At 43.4% G+C, this 15,492-nt stretch overlaps 1 protein-coding gene across 1 annotated transcript; it reads right to left on the bottom strand.

Moving 5' to 3' along the window:
• Positions 1–6,822: 6,822 nt before the first annotated feature.
• On the bottom strand, positions 6,823–13,733 carry LOC112226248 (ankyrin repeat domain-containing protein 40). Its single transcript, XM_042318566.1, has 5 exons — positions 13,171–13,733; positions 12,520–12,668; positions 11,598–12,206; positions 11,114–11,295; positions 6,823–10,107 (listed from the first exon to the last, which is right to left on the bottom strand). The coding sequence occupies exons 1-5, from the start codon at positions 13,302–13,304 to the stop codon at positions 9,964–9,966; spliced, it is 1,218 nt and encodes a 405-aa protein (XP_042174500.1). The 5' UTR covers positions 13,305–13,733; the 3' UTR covers positions 6,823–9,963.
• Positions 13,734–15,492: the final 1,759 nt, after the last annotated feature.

Genomic DNA, 15,492 nt, shown 5'->3' with positions numbered 1-15,492 from the left:
GTGTCATCATAGTCGTCTCTGACGTGTGGCCAGACTCCCTCAGCTGCAACAAACTTAAACTTGCTCCTTTTTCAATGCTGAATTGAATATCATTGAGAAAACAGATAGATGACATAATGTATTTGTTTTCACAAACATCCTCTCTGAATTTTAAAGGAATCCAAGAAGCAATCATCTATTTTTTTTCTAAAGTATCTGCAATCTGATTACAATATTTTTGCTTGTAATATAATTGATTACAGTTTTTTTTTAATGTAATCAGATTACATGTAATTTACATGTAACCAGTTACTCCCCAACTCTGCTTGTCATCCTGGGGTCAAAGGTTTGTATTGAACTCTGGAGAACGCTCACACATCTCCCTACTCGGCCACTGATGAATATGCCTCATGATTATGGAAACATCAGCAACACCTTGATCCTCTGTCATAAGACCTGTATAGCACTGACAGAACATTGGCATGACACGTTGTAAACAGTCAACAGAGGACTCAATGAAGAAATGAGTACACAATGTTTTGAAGTGTCGCAAAGGAACAGCCTACCTTAAGTGCAACTCCCTTTCTGCCTAATTTCCATTTTCCGAGACCTCAGCCCATCTACTATCACTGTTCTGAACATTAGTTCCACGGGAGGCTGCTGAGGGGAGGACGCCACATAACAATGGCTGGAATGGAGTAAATGAAATGGTATCAAACACATGGAAACCATATGTATGATGTGTTCAATACCATTCCATGTATTCCTTTCCAGCCATTACTATGAGCCGTCCTGTGGTTAGTTCTGAAAGAGAGAGGGTCCATGATGTTCACACACAGAGGTACAACAGGATCTTTCCCATAGCTGTCAACCCAACATTCTATGGGACATGGATTGAGTGGTCTGTATGCATGTGTAAATCTACATCAGTCTCTCTCCATCCAGTCTCCTTCCAAGTGGAGTCCCTGCTGTGTCTAAGAGGCCCAGGCCCCTGCAGCTCTAACTTCAGTCAGAGCCCTCACTGACCCACTGACCAGGCACACTGGCAGACTAGCAACCTGCTGCTCACACACATAAACACACACATACAGACTCCACACATGTATGCACACACATTCATATATTCCACAAACACACTCATACATGTGCATATACAAAGTGTGTGAACGCTTGCGCGCCCACACACACACACACACACACTAAAACACAAGATAACACACTAACGCGCGCAAGTGCACACACACATATAGACACACACACACACACTACCATAATCTGAGCAACAGTACAAAGTGATCCCTTTTCTCACAACATGCATTCAGACGGTTTGATGCCTCCTCACCCCCAGCCTCACCCCCAGCCTCCCCCTCCAGCCCTCACCCCTGGGAGGTTGAGACCCCAACATTCCCACCAATGCTGACACATGAAGGCTTGAAAACATGTCACATATTGAATAACGATTTCCAGAGAACCCCCTCCAAGCACTCTGACACCCTCCCTGCATTCAGCCTATATGTCTTGTCTGCAAACAGTTCTTTTGACCTTCTGTGAGGACTTTGCAGCCTCTCTGAACCTTGTCCAAAACAAGCACAATGTTTTTTTGATCACTTATATAATCTCATCCAAACCCACGCAATTTCACAGTATGGAGACATGATAATAAAACAGTCACATAAATATTCTATAAGTTCCTGTGTGTTTTGGTGTTCTTACAAAGGATTTTATTTCCTGTTAAAATAAACAGGGGTGTGAGGTGTTTTCTCGTACTGTCTTTCCCTTGTTGCTGGCAGTACTCCATCAATCTACAAGTAAAAAAGCTGAAAGCCATAAACATAATGAAATGTAGCTCACTGAAAACCAGCTAAGTAAACTAGACACTATTTCAAAATTCCCCAAATTGCATTATTTCACAGGTTGACATAGTGTGATTTGTAACCAGCAATACACTCACAAGCACCACACAAAGCCCTCTTGCCTTGGTCAACTCAAGCCAATAAGGTCCAGATGGGGTGATGTGTGATGTGACCTGTCATTCTGAGAAAACACCTAAATCTGATACTGAATCTGTTCTTAATCTGTTCCTACCTAGATTCCCTTCTCGCCACCCTGCCCTCTCAAATACGGGAACATTTTACACATTTGCCAGGATAATGTTAGATAGTGAATAGAATTTATAGAATACTGAGTCACAGGACAAAGGATAGATTAGCATACAATCAAGAACAATTAGTTCAGTTCAACCAAACCTCCAATAATTGGCATCTTTGAGTTGCAGTCTGACAGATGGGGATATGGGGATGTGTTGTTAATCAAAATGAAGCTGGTCAAGGACTGCCTCGATCAAGGGCTGGTCAAAGTCTGCCTCGGTCAAGGGCTGGTCAAAGCCTGCCTCGGTCAAGGGCTGGTCAAAGCCTGCCTTGGTCAAGGGCTGGTCAAAGCCTGCCTCGGTCAAGGGCTGGTCAAAGACTGCCTCGGTCAAGGGCTTCACTGCCTACACTGACTTCTGAATCAGCATCTAATTCTATGATTTTTATCCACCAGAAAATGACCTGTGACCAAGCTATACAAAAGGGTTCTTCAGCTGTCCCCATAGGAGAACCCTTTTTGGTTTCAGGTAGAACTCTTTTGCGTTCCATGTAGAACCCTCTGTGTAAAGGGTTCTACCTGGAACCAAAATTGTTCTTCAAAGGGTTCTCCTATGGGTAAAGCCAAAGAACCCTTTAAGGTTCTAGTTAGCACCTTTTTTTCTAAGAGTTTAGCGATGCAGTAATACCTGATTATCTCCTTGAAGCTGTGACCAGTACAGCACCTGTTTCCACGGTGATGTACCAGCCCTCAGAAATACACAGCGGGCTTAGAATGTGCCTGAAATGTTTTTCCATTCCTGCCTTTTTTTTCTTTTTACAGTGGGTTTACAATGTTGTATGTGCATTTGTGCAACAGCTAAGTAGCGCTGTGCTTTATCCCCCGGTGAACGGCACGAATTGCACGAAAACCATGGTGCAGGGCCACAGTCCAAACCCATCGCTTTATGTACCTGTGAGTAACGTCGCCCTTTGTCTCCGTTCCTGCGGGGAACATATCCAAAGTTTCTGACCCTAAAAGCACTTAGGAGCCTTGGCCATGGAAGAGCCAGCCACTGGCTTCGCAGATGGTTCTGTCTGGGTAGGGACTGAGGGCTGTTAAAAAAACAATGAAGGTGTTATTGCTGGTTCTAATCTTATTAAAGTGTCTGACACCAAGACAAAGGAGAGGAACGCGTACAGCCTCAGCAGCAGCCTAAGCTGATTCCTAGACCCTGACCCAGGGAGGAGGCCAGACACATGATGGCTAGACATGGCACACGTGTGCAGACACACGCACGCACACATGCACGCACACACACACACACACACACACACACACACACACACACACACACGCACACACACACAGAACATGTATGAAGGTCAAACACCCAGGTACATAGACTTAACTACATGCGGACACACACACTCCCACACATATCCGCCCGCCCTGACCAAACAGACAGCGGCTAGACATGTAGCAAACAAACAAACATACAGAGACCTACTTACCTACGCACATACACACACCTACGAGCACGTCAGCACACAAATATCACTCCGTTAAGTGTCACTTTCCAGCCGGTTGGTATTACGCAACTAGTGCCTTGCTCTTGTGTCAGTTGAGCAGGCCTTAAAACATCTGCTGACCACATGAGGAATATTTTCATTCCTTTTCCAACCAGCTTGTGCACTTCGCACATATTTGGGGGCAGTGTGGCGATAGCTTACTCACTGTTTGTGTTCTTTAAATTAGGAAGAGAACATAATAACATTCCTGCACTCTTGAACATGGGCTTTTATAGTACATGTCAACACTTATACAGACATTGTGTGCAGGGTCAAGTGTGTGTGGACCGGCTGAAAACAAAGCTGTACACAACTAACTATCAGGAACAGCCACTAAAGACATCTGACATCTGCTCCTGTCACCTAAAGGATTTCTGCTCCTGTCACCTAAAGGGTTTCTGCTCCTGTCACCTAAAGGGTTTCTGCTCCTGTCACCTAAAGGATTTCTGCTCCTGTCACCTAAAGGATTTCTGCTCCTGTCACCTAAAGGGTTTCTGCTCCTGTCACCTAAAGGGTTTCTGCTCCTGTCACCTAAAGGGTTTCTGCTCCTGTCACCTAAAGGATTTCTGCTCCTGTCACCTAAAGGATTTCTGCTCCTGTCACCTAAAGGGTTTCTGCTCCTGTCACCTAAAGGGTTTCTGCTCCTGTCACCTAAAGGGTTTCTGCTCCTGTCACCTAAAGGATTTCTGCTCCTGTCACCTAAAGGATTTCTGCTCCTGTCACCTAAAGGATTTCTGCTCCTGTCACCTAAAGGATTTCTGCTCCTGTCACCTAAAGGATTTCTGCTCCTGTCACCTAAAGGATTTCTGCTCCTGTCACCTAAAGGATTTCTGCTCCTGTCATCTGTAGGATTTCTGCTCCTGTCACCTAAAGGATTTCTGCTCCTGTCACCTAAAGGATTTCTGCTCCTGTCACCTAAAGGGTTTCTGCTCCTGTCACCTAAAGGATTTCTGCTCCTGTCACCTAAAGGATTTCTGCTCCTGTCACCTAAAGGATTTCTGCTCCTGTCACCTAAAGGAATTCTGCTCCTGTCACCTAAAGGATATCTGCTCCTGTCACCTAAAGGATTTCTGCTCCTGTCACTTGTAGGATTTCTGCTCCTGTCACCTAAAGGATTTCTGCTCCTGTCACCTAAAGGATTTCTGCTCCTGTCACCTGTAGGATATCTGCTCATGTCACCTAAAGGATTTCTGCTCCTGTCACCTGTATGATTTCTGCCTCTGTCACCTAAAAGATTTCTGCTCCTGTCACCTATAGGATTTCTGCTCCTGTCACCTGTAGGATTTCTGCTCCTGTCACCTAAAAGATTTCTGCTCCTGTCACCTAAAGGACTTCTGCTCCTGTCACCTAAAGGACTTCTGCTCCTGTCACCTAAAGGATTTCTGCTCCTGTCACCTAAAGGATTCCTGCTCCTGTCACCTAAAGGGTTTCTGCTCCTGTCACCTAAAGGACTTCTGCTCCTGTCACCTAAAGGATTCCTGCTCCTGTCACCTAAAGGATTCCTGCTCCTGTCACCTGTAGGATTTCTTCCCCATTCACCTAGGGCTGTTCAGTTCTAGCTTTTGTTATGAGATTCCACTCCGACTAAAGCAGCTGTGTTATTTTGAGATCCCACTCCCACCTGTACTTGGGGAAGCAGCTATGTTGTGTCAAAGTCCCTGAGGTCAATCTACACATCCAATCATTCTCTTGGAGCTTCACCAGTGAGCCTGGAGAGAGAGGAATAAGGTCTGCCTGCCACTGAGCCACGGTAGGAAGGAAAACAATTCCCATGCTTGTTTCTGGTTACCAAGGTCACCAAAAGCCACGTTTCTAGATAAAGGGACCTTGAAAAAACTTTAATCACCGTTAGTGAAGCATCAATTTGATTGTGCTGGTAACTGTACCAGTTACGCACTAACTGGTACAGTAGCTCCCCCAACTTCACCAAGAACAAGTTAGACAGCTCCAAATAAAATGTCAAGGGTCATTCTGAATCTTAGTCATCAGGCTCATGTTGTGGGTATCAGTTGATAAAAGGGTCCCGCAGCGTAAGCTGGCATTGGCGCATAACATTGTGTACCCCAGTGTCTAAAAAACTATTTTACTGATGTTATGTATTATTAAATTGTTAAATAAAATTGTATTTTTTTGTTGTTGACCAAACTGCCACTGATTTGGAGTGGTTGATGACTAGGCTGTTTAAAGTTGAACAAATTAATGACTTTTCCACTCCTAAATTGTGTGTGAACTAAAGTGATGTGCTTCTGTAGGTTTTCTACCTTCGTCTGACACTACACTGAACTAGTCTTCTTCTTTAGCCATCTGCATAAAATCTTAAACCAGGCAGAATCATGTTTTCAGAGGTATCTAGACTATGTACTGAGTGTACACAACATTACAAACACCTGCTATTTCCATGACATAGACTGACCAGGTAAATCCAGTTGAAAGCTATGATCCCTTATTGATGTCACTTGTTATTAAATCCACTACAGTCAGTGGAGATGAATGGGGTGGAGATAGGTTAAGAAGGATTGTTAAGACTGAAAACAAGTGACACATGGATTGTGTATGTGTGCCATTCAGAGGGTGAACGGGCAAGACAAAAGATTTAAGTGCCTTTGAACAGGATATGGTAGTAGGTGCCAGGCTCACCGGTTTGAGTGTGTCAACTGTAACCTTGCTGAGCTTTTCACAGACAACAGTTTCACGTGTGTATCGAGAATGATCTACCACCCAAAGGACATCCAGCCAACTTGACACAACTGTGGGAAGCACTGGAGTCAACATGTGTGGAAAGCTTTTCACGTTGTAGAGTCCATGTCCCGATGAATTGAGGCTGTCCTGAGCACAAAAGGGGGAGCAACTCTACAGTATATTAGGGCGGTGTTCCTAATGGTTTGTACACTGTGTATCCTATTATAATAACACCCCCGACTCCCAAATCAATCTAGTTAAACCATTTTAAAGCTCCATATAATCATGCTTTTTGGATGAAATGTAAGCATGTTTCATTTGAAATGATTTACTTTGGGACGAGAGCAAGGCAGTGAACAGTTACACCACTGCATTGGCATGGTTGTTTCATGTCAACACTGACCCATCTACACCCTCTAGTGGATCTTAGCAGAAACAGATGAGGCTTCAATTCAGTGCTCTGCCATATTCAGAATTACCATCTGATCCTTTGATATAACCACCAATTTCAGACAAAAGGACAGATTGATCAAGTTACCCACCATGCTTTATCAAAGAACAGGTACAGGTCTTCACAATCAAACACAAGTTAAACAGTGCCTATAAGGAATTTATCAAAGGTACACAGGACATATAAAAATATCAGACTCTGAATGCATAGGTAAAGTTACTGTATTCTTCCTCTAGAGCATGAGCAATCAATCAGTACAATGTTAGTCATCCATTTCACAGAACTAGTATTCATTCTGGAACATTCTAGAACACTGGTGCTCCTTCACTGGGCACAAAATGGCCGTAGGCATTTCAAACATCATCATTCAGCTTCTTCAACCAGGTACCTCTCGTTCTCGTGGCACAAGTTAAGAATACAAAATTCTCTGGAGAGTCCATTTGACATGTTCAAGTTAGTCTTGTATTTCTTCAACATTTACACTCAACCCATTCAGCACAGTAGATACTGTGGCTTTACACTTGGTTTCATCCTAGCTGCAACCTACCTTCCCCTTCACCCCCATTGATAAACACGTTCCACACTTGTAGGCATCGATACAAACTAAAGACAGTTCTCGTTAAAAAAGGAAATGACTAATTCATAAAAATATATAATCATTAAACATACTAAGACAGCCAGAGCTTAAGGTATACATTTGAACGGTAAACAATTAACGGCTATGTTAGTAACTGACTGTTGATTGTTTATAAACTTAGTGGGCCACTGACTGTACCATTGAACTGAATGTTAACCAGCATAAAGGACTGCCAGGACATGTTAGGGTCTTAGTCTTCCTCTATGAGCAAATGTGTTTGTCATAAAGCATTTTAAGCAGTAATCTTTTCAATCAATGCACTCTCATTCAGCTTCAATACTAACGGTTGTGTTCTTGTGTATGAATCGTCATTTATACTCAAACAAAGAAGTAGCAAACACCACAACTTGACAAAAGTCAAATGTCAGTAGGTTAAACTCGGGGACCCCTCAAGAGCTAACATTTGATCTCTAGCTAGCTTACATGTTAATGTAGGTTGTGTTTAAAACGTTCTCACAGAGCAGTGTGAACTTGAGTATTATGACAAATGCACTGTATGATAGAAGCAACAGGGAGAATTGCTGGGAAACGTGTTATGGAAGCACTCAAACATAACAGCCGTGTCAAACTTATGAAACAGAAACAATCCTTTCAAACTGTCCTTTGCCCACGTCATATCAGTTCACTCCGAAAAAACTAAAAACATTCAAAAATAGGTCATTTACGATTGATAATCTATTGTGGAGAACCCGACTATTTTTCTGGCTAGGTTTGTATTTGGTTTTGATCTAATCACAGTAAATGGAAGTATCTTAAGCGAAGCGATCCAGAAACAGTTTAAAATGCTCATTTTAGGGGAACCCCTACTGGAGCTGGGAATATACCTCCCCTAAAGTGAACCTAGCGGATTCTGCTTCAATCAATAATACCTGAACTCTATAGGAACGGTCTACCATTCAATTCATTCACAGCTGAAAGTGTCAGTTGAATATTAGACCCAATAACTGTTACATTGAAAAGAACCCCTCACACACAAACATTCAACCAAACTGTAGAACATTTAAATATTGCCCCTGCACCCAATACATGTTCATCTAAATGAGTTTTGTTTCAGCAAGTAAACATTGTAGAATAAAACTAAATTCATAGAGCAGGAGCAATGAAGAATTGTTCCACATTGGGTGTTTGATTGAAATCCAGACGGTGTCTGTGGAGCTAGCTAACCATAGCATCTGTTAGAAGGCTGTTATCTTCCAACTGACGAAGAGAGTTCTTTAAGAAACAGACACACTGTCTTAACAATATGGATGAAACTTGAAGCATCTGTTTGCTTCCTAAGCACATAAACAGTTCTACGAAACTATCAAAAACTTCTCAATTGGCAAGAGACAACACTCACACCCACTCCCTCTTAGATGATCAAACCTCAGCAGCACAAAGCAACATCTCTGTTAATAGCTCCATCAGGCATCCACCTAAGAACAAATAAACAGGGTAGTGTGATAACATGGGCAACCACTGAAGGAAAAACTGGAAATATCACTGAAGTGTGGGAGTATGACTGAGTGTGTGTGTGTGTGTGTGTACAGTCTGCAGCATGGGTGTGAATGCCAGTTGGAACGTCGGCAGCCACCTGCGTTGCCCACTAAGCAAGCGGCAGTACTGCATGTTGCTGTGTGCAAGTCAGCTGTGTCGCAACATTGTACTAAGCCGCCCATGGTGGACTAATAAGAGCCATGGCTGTACATCAGAAGAGCTGTTTAAATGGCCTCTACTCTTCTCAACCCCCTCATCATCCAGGAGACAAGTCCCCAGTACATGTATGACTAATGCCCAGTACAAAGGGATCCATGTACAGTACATAAGTTAAGCCATCTAGGAAGACTGTCACTGTCCCTCAACGCCAATGTTCCACTGTAGCCCGACAACACAAACTAGAGAGGGAGGAGAGAGTGAGGGACAGAGGGAAGAGAAGAGGGGACAGAGAGGGAAGGAGGCCCAAATTCTTCAGTATATAACTGAGGACATGATGCATGAGCAATCGGTTAGCGAGCGCTGCATGGGGAGCGCTGCATGGGGACAGACTGGCAGGGAGCAAGGCAAGGACAGGCAGGGCGACCACGTTACCTAGCTAACACAACAGGATTTTTAAACAAACCCCCAATAACGCTGGCTGAACGACACCGGATCATAATGCAATGAAATTGACTAATAACGATAGTGGCTATTACGGTCAATAGAGAGATAGTAGGGTCCACATGGACATCAGGGTCTGTCTGTCCGTCCTGTTGGTCTCTAGTAGGTGAGTCTGGAGGCCTTCATTTTGTAGCAGGGTCTGTCTGTCCGTCCTGTTGGTCTCTAGTAGGTGAGTCTGGAGGCATTCATGTTGTAGCAGGGTCTGTCTGTGTGTCTGTCCGTCCTGTTGGTCTCTAGTAGGTGAGTCTGGAGGCATTCATGTTGTAGCAGGGTCTGTCTGCGTGTCTGTCCATCCTGTTGGTCTCTAGTAGGTGAGTCTGGAGGCCTTCATGTTGTAGCAGGGACTGTCTGTGTGTCTGTCCGTCCTGTTGGTCTCTAGTAGGCGAGTCTGGAGGCCTTCATGTTGTAGCAGGGTCTGTCTGTGTGTCTGTCAATCCTGTTGGTCTCTAGTAGGTGAGTCTGGAGGCCTTCATGTTGTAGCAGGGTCTGTCGGTGAGGCCTCCCGCCCCAGAGAGGAGTGCCAGGCCCTCAGCCTTCTCCAGCACCACCTCTAACTCCTGGAAGTCCTGCAGCCGAGCCACGTCTTTGTCCTGGGAATAATAAAGTTACATTCAATAAAACATCTTTATTGTCCACAAAAGGTCCAATTGTTTGTAGTGATTACGGTACAAAATCGAGTACATACATGGTTCATCACACACAGGACTTACAGACATTAAGTGGGAGGATAAAAGAGACGTGTGTGTGTGTGTGTGTGTGTGTGTGTGTGTGTGTGTGTGTGTGTGTGTGTTTTTCAGTCTTAGTCAGCAGTTGTTCTGGGATTACATAATGTGACAACAGCTCCCTTCATAACTGGATGGGTGACATTGTTTTCATATCAAATCCACCCATGCAGTGCAAGATGGGACTACCGTGTGCCATGGAACACAATGTAGCTCAAATCAATTAATTTGCAAACATGAACATTTTCTGTGGCCCTAACTCATAAGAAAATAATAGAGCTGTACACACACTCTCGCTCTCATGCAAATTATTTATTAAAATGGTAATAATGGGTGACCATCATTCCATCATCAAGCAGCCGTCATGATCAGTGTTTCCAACCTAACAGAACAGCGTGGTGCTCCAACCTAACAGAACAGCGTGGTGCTCCAACCTAACAGAACAGCGTGGTGCTCCAACCAAACAGAACAGCGTGGTGCTCCAACCTAACAGAACAGCGTGGTGCTCCAACCTAACAGAACAGCGTGGTGCTCCAACCTAACAGAACAGCGTGGTGCTCCAACCTAACAGAACAGCGTGGTGCTCCAACCTAACAGAGCAGTAAACTGTCATAGAGGTGTGTCTAGGAGTGTTCCTGCCTGCCCTGCATCTTTTATTAGTGGTGTCTGGCCCTGCCCTGCCCCGGCCTGCTCGCTCCATTGAGCTGGTTAGTGGAGTGGAACAGTAGTTGTAGCCTCAGGGTTCACAGTGCTAGTGCTCAGCCACTAGTGTTATAACCAGCCAGTTTGAGTACCAGAGCCACCCGAAACATCACCCTTCTGATGCACGTGTGTGTTTTTGTGCCTGCGTGTGCGTGCCTCTGCCATTCCATACCTTTCGTAGCATGGTGTTGGGCAGCTTGCGGATCTTCTCCACGTGTTCGGTGCTGATGTCCAGCTCGCGACAGCACACCCGGAGCAGCGAGCGGTAGGTCAGCTCCTGTCTGTCCAGCTCCACCTCGATGAAGTCGTTCTCCCGCGCGTTGGGGTTCTGGATGCGCACCTTTAGGACCAGCTCTGGGAGAGACACACAAATACACCAACGAGATTACGCTAGCTACTTCAGTGTGTAAGATGCAGTAGAGAGAACACTCAGCATCTGGGGCACATTCAGGCACACACATGGGGAGAAAGCATTGGATAATGGGTCTGAAAGTGCAGAGCAGTGATAAAACAGGCTCAACATGCAATGGGATTAGCTCCAAAAAAGCTCTGCTGTTGACTCAAATCAATGCTTGATCAAACACCACAACATTAGAGACAAACAGACATCAACAGCACAACATCAGCAGCAAGTGCAGTGTGGCGACCGTCCTTACCTTGCACATTGACAGGGAATGTACTGGTAAAGAAGAAAGGCTGGAAGGCAGGCATGTTACCCCCAGCACCCTGGCCACAGTTGAGCTGCTGAGGGAGGGACTGCTGCCGGGTCATAGATGGGTTAGCGTTAGCCACCTGGGCTTGGCTGCTACTGCTGGTGGTGCTGGGGCTGGGGGAGGGCAGGGGAGGAGAGCACACAGCCCCATTATGGGCCACCGAGTGTGGGTACTCCCCATGGTTGACCAGGTGGGGCTCCATGGAGATGTCCATAGGCAGGCCTCCGTTGATGGTGAGAGACGAGGCGGGGCTAGGCGACACTCCGTTCTGCTGCGCCAATGGGATGAAGGCCCCCTCCCTCGGGCTCGGGGTGTCAGAGAGTAGGCTCTGCGGTTGCTGAGGCAGCTGTTGCTCGTGGGTGGGCGACAGGGAAGCTGAGTCACTGTGTGGGTCATCTGATGAGTGGTCTCCATTGCCATTTTGGGTCAACTGTGCCAATATGAGCTCAGCCTTGTTGTCCATCTTACTGTACATGAATGGCGGGTTGGACAGGTAGTTTGGAATGATTGGCAACTCAGGCTCCTTGATTTCAGGCACTTCCTCCTCCTCAACTGTGAAAAAATATATAAGACACCACATTGAACTGGGGGAGCCTTGAACATTGACATGCCCAGAACATGCTGTGAAAACCAAAACATAGCAGGTCCTGGCAGGAGTCTCCATCTATGATCATTACCCAAATTGTGACCCCTAACTATGAGCAGGTAAAACAATTCACTGGCAATGATATAGTGCTTAGGGGTGGCATTAGTGCTTCTAATCCAAAATACAGCTATTATACAGATATTTCATGAACATGTTTAAGATAATTTTAACACAAAAACTGTAATAACTTGGAGAGTGGTGATGTGATGGGACATTTACCTCCTAACAGTCTTCTGATTTCAGGCTTAGAGGTCAGCTGGACAGCCAGCTCATCTTTAGCAGTGAGGATCTCTTGGTCAGCGCCAGAGTTCAGCAGGTACGACACAACCGGTTTGTGGTTTCTCTTGCATGCCCAATGCAAACATGTCCTGAATAGGAGACAATGAAAAAAGTAAGTCTCTGATCTGCTCTGGGATGATTCATAATGTTGATGAAAGATTGACATTGCATGATGATGACTCAAACAGCCAATGTGGGAACAGTCATTGTGAATGATAAAGTAGCTACTGGAGGTAGATCGGGATGAAGTTCAGTGTTCACCGACTTTAACTACGCAAATATTTGCACCCAACATTTATTTACTAGTTCATTTTTATTGTCATTATAGTCAAACTTGAGAACCCACGCGGGGGTATATTTGCATCACTTGCAGTTAAAGGAGATTGCCATCTAGGCATAATTGGATAACACACTATTCTTCTTAGGCCAGCATGAAATGGTGACATTTGACATGCCATTGCATAGAGCACGTTGCCAACATTGCGCCGGCAGCATTTTAACAATCAATCGATAAATAACATGTAAGGACTGGTGATTATTGATCAACTTGTGTTTAAGTTTGATTAATATATATATATATGACACACTTACCATCCGTTTATTTCGTTTTGAGAGTTGACATTTACTCCGCTTTCCACTAAAATCCGCACCTCGTCGATGTCTCCAATCGCAGACGCCTCTCTCAAGCGCTCTTGCAATTCCTTATCCAACGATGTCGTTGACATTTTGTACAAATGATTAGCTAACTTAACGAGATCATGGGAGACAATAATGACTTTACAGGTCGTAAGAGGGTGACGCCTTGGTCTGGAAATAGCTGCTTAATTGCACTAAAAATAGCCGGGGAGTGTTGTTAGCTAAGAAGCTAACGTTAACTGACTAACGTTAGATAGCTAGCTTTACAGCTACTAGGATCGCGCAAGATTGTTGATGTCCGTAACGTTAAGCTTGACAGGAACAATGTTTATCAAAGGACACCATCAATGGTCAGCGGTTAGTTTAATGTAATATGTTGTTGCTGCACCGGCTTGTCAACTCTTTTAAATGAGTTTTGAAATTAAAAGTCCATTACATTGTAGCTGTGTTGCGTAAAGGCTCCGACGTGCGCTGTCAACTATTCCTCCCATATCGGGGACAGATTTGAGTGTAACAACAGTGGGAAGAAAGTTGTATGTTCCTCCTTCAAAATACGATTTATTTGAATTATCTCTCGTAATAATGAATGTTACAGTAACCCATGTGTTCTGTTGACATGTATTTACCCTGCACATACATGTTTGAATGTTCAACGTACACTGTTTTGTGCAATATGTACATGTATCCTTTTGGAGTCAACGAGTTAGCTGTCCAACAGGTCTAGTTACAGATTTTCTGGACCATATTCTGAAAATATCTGGTGTGTGTTTAAAAGTACACAAATTGAGGACAGTACTTACTGAGAGCACCTACAGCACCCTTGCTTGGTTCATTCACACAAATAAGTAATTTTCTTCCTCCAAACCTCCTTGAGGATTCCCTTGAAATCGTCTATATTGTCTTCAACCAAAATCATCATTCTATTTTTTTCAGACTCAAAACTTTATAGCTTGACACCACAGTAGACTTTGGCCTCATCGACTTAGTAGCATTATAATCAAGGGTGAGAGTCACTGATTTACAGTTATACCCTTTTCAAAGTTGTGGTCAATCAACTTTATTTGATTTCAAACTGATTTTGTGTATCAGAAAGTATGTAATGTGGGGGACCTAGCCCAAACATGGACTAAAGCAGCCTAACATTACTCCTTATAGTCCAAGGACCTTGCATGTTCTGTTTAAAGGCTCATTATGCTCTGGAAGTCAAAGCTGTCAAATACTCCTATCTAAACATGAATCGATTCTCAATTGCGGAGGAACAGTTCTATAAACATAAATCCCTCTACTTTAATATGACATAAAAATAATTTCACAACATGAAAAAAACACACTTACTGTAAACTTGTTTTCACTAGGTATAACACAGTTGCAGCCAATAGTATTTTTCAGTGACAACACGTTTGTGACATCTGTCATCTATTTACAAACAGGCATTCAGAGATGCAGATAGCTAATTCAAGGGTCATCAAGGGTAAATTGTGACTGACTGACCCAATAAATAATATAGAGTCTTTATTTATGATGTGAGGTGATTTGTATTTGAATTTCTTATTATTTTATTATTATAAATGTATTTTTTATGAACAACAAATCATTACAGGAAGTACATGGGAACACAAGTATATATACATAATATACAAAGGACATTTGGGCTAGGGGGTACAATATCACATTACACAAGGACCTTAAGGGACATACATACACTTATTATTCTAACAGCTTTTTTGTTAGTAGAGTATTTAATTGTCTTAAAATACAGTTCAATTTATGTGTAAGGTAAGAAAATGTGGTGTTTTGTTTGTAAATTTACATTTGTAAATATGAAACTTGGCCAAAAGAATAATGAAATGAATTACATGAAATTGTTTCAGCTTATTTCTATCGTAGGCAAAGAATCCAAGCAGTACATCTCTCCACAATAGTGTAACATCTTCATAAATGTTTTCAATTATAAATCTACTGTTGTCTTGCCACAGATTCCTTACATGAATGCCAAAAAAGATGCAACACTGTTTCTGGGTGGACATTACAAAAGGTACAATTTGAGTTGATGTTTTCCTTAAACTTCTTCATATAGTGGTTGGCAGGATAATATTTATGAATACTTTTAATGGAAACTTCCTTAATTTTGTTAACAAGTAGGTATGTGTGTGGCAACATCCAAACTTTTATCCAACAGATATTATCAATAAATCCGTTCTAATAAGGCATGACATAAGGTATAGATACAACATCCTGGTGAAACAAGGTTCGTATCGCTCTGTTGTTGAATGGACC

Source organism: Oncorhynchus tshawytscha, unplaced genomic scaffold, assembly GCF_018296145.1.
Source record: "Oncorhynchus tshawytscha isolate Ot180627B unplaced genomic scaffold, Otsh_v2.0 Un_contig_3121_pilon_pilon, whole genome shotgun sequence".
In the NCBI taxonomy this organism is placed as follows: domain Eukaryota; kingdom Metazoa; phylum Chordata; class Actinopteri; order Salmoniformes; family Salmonidae; genus Oncorhynchus; species Oncorhynchus tshawytscha.
Note: the sequence above shows the minus strand (reverse complement) of the source record. Positions and strands in the feature narration are given on the sequence as shown.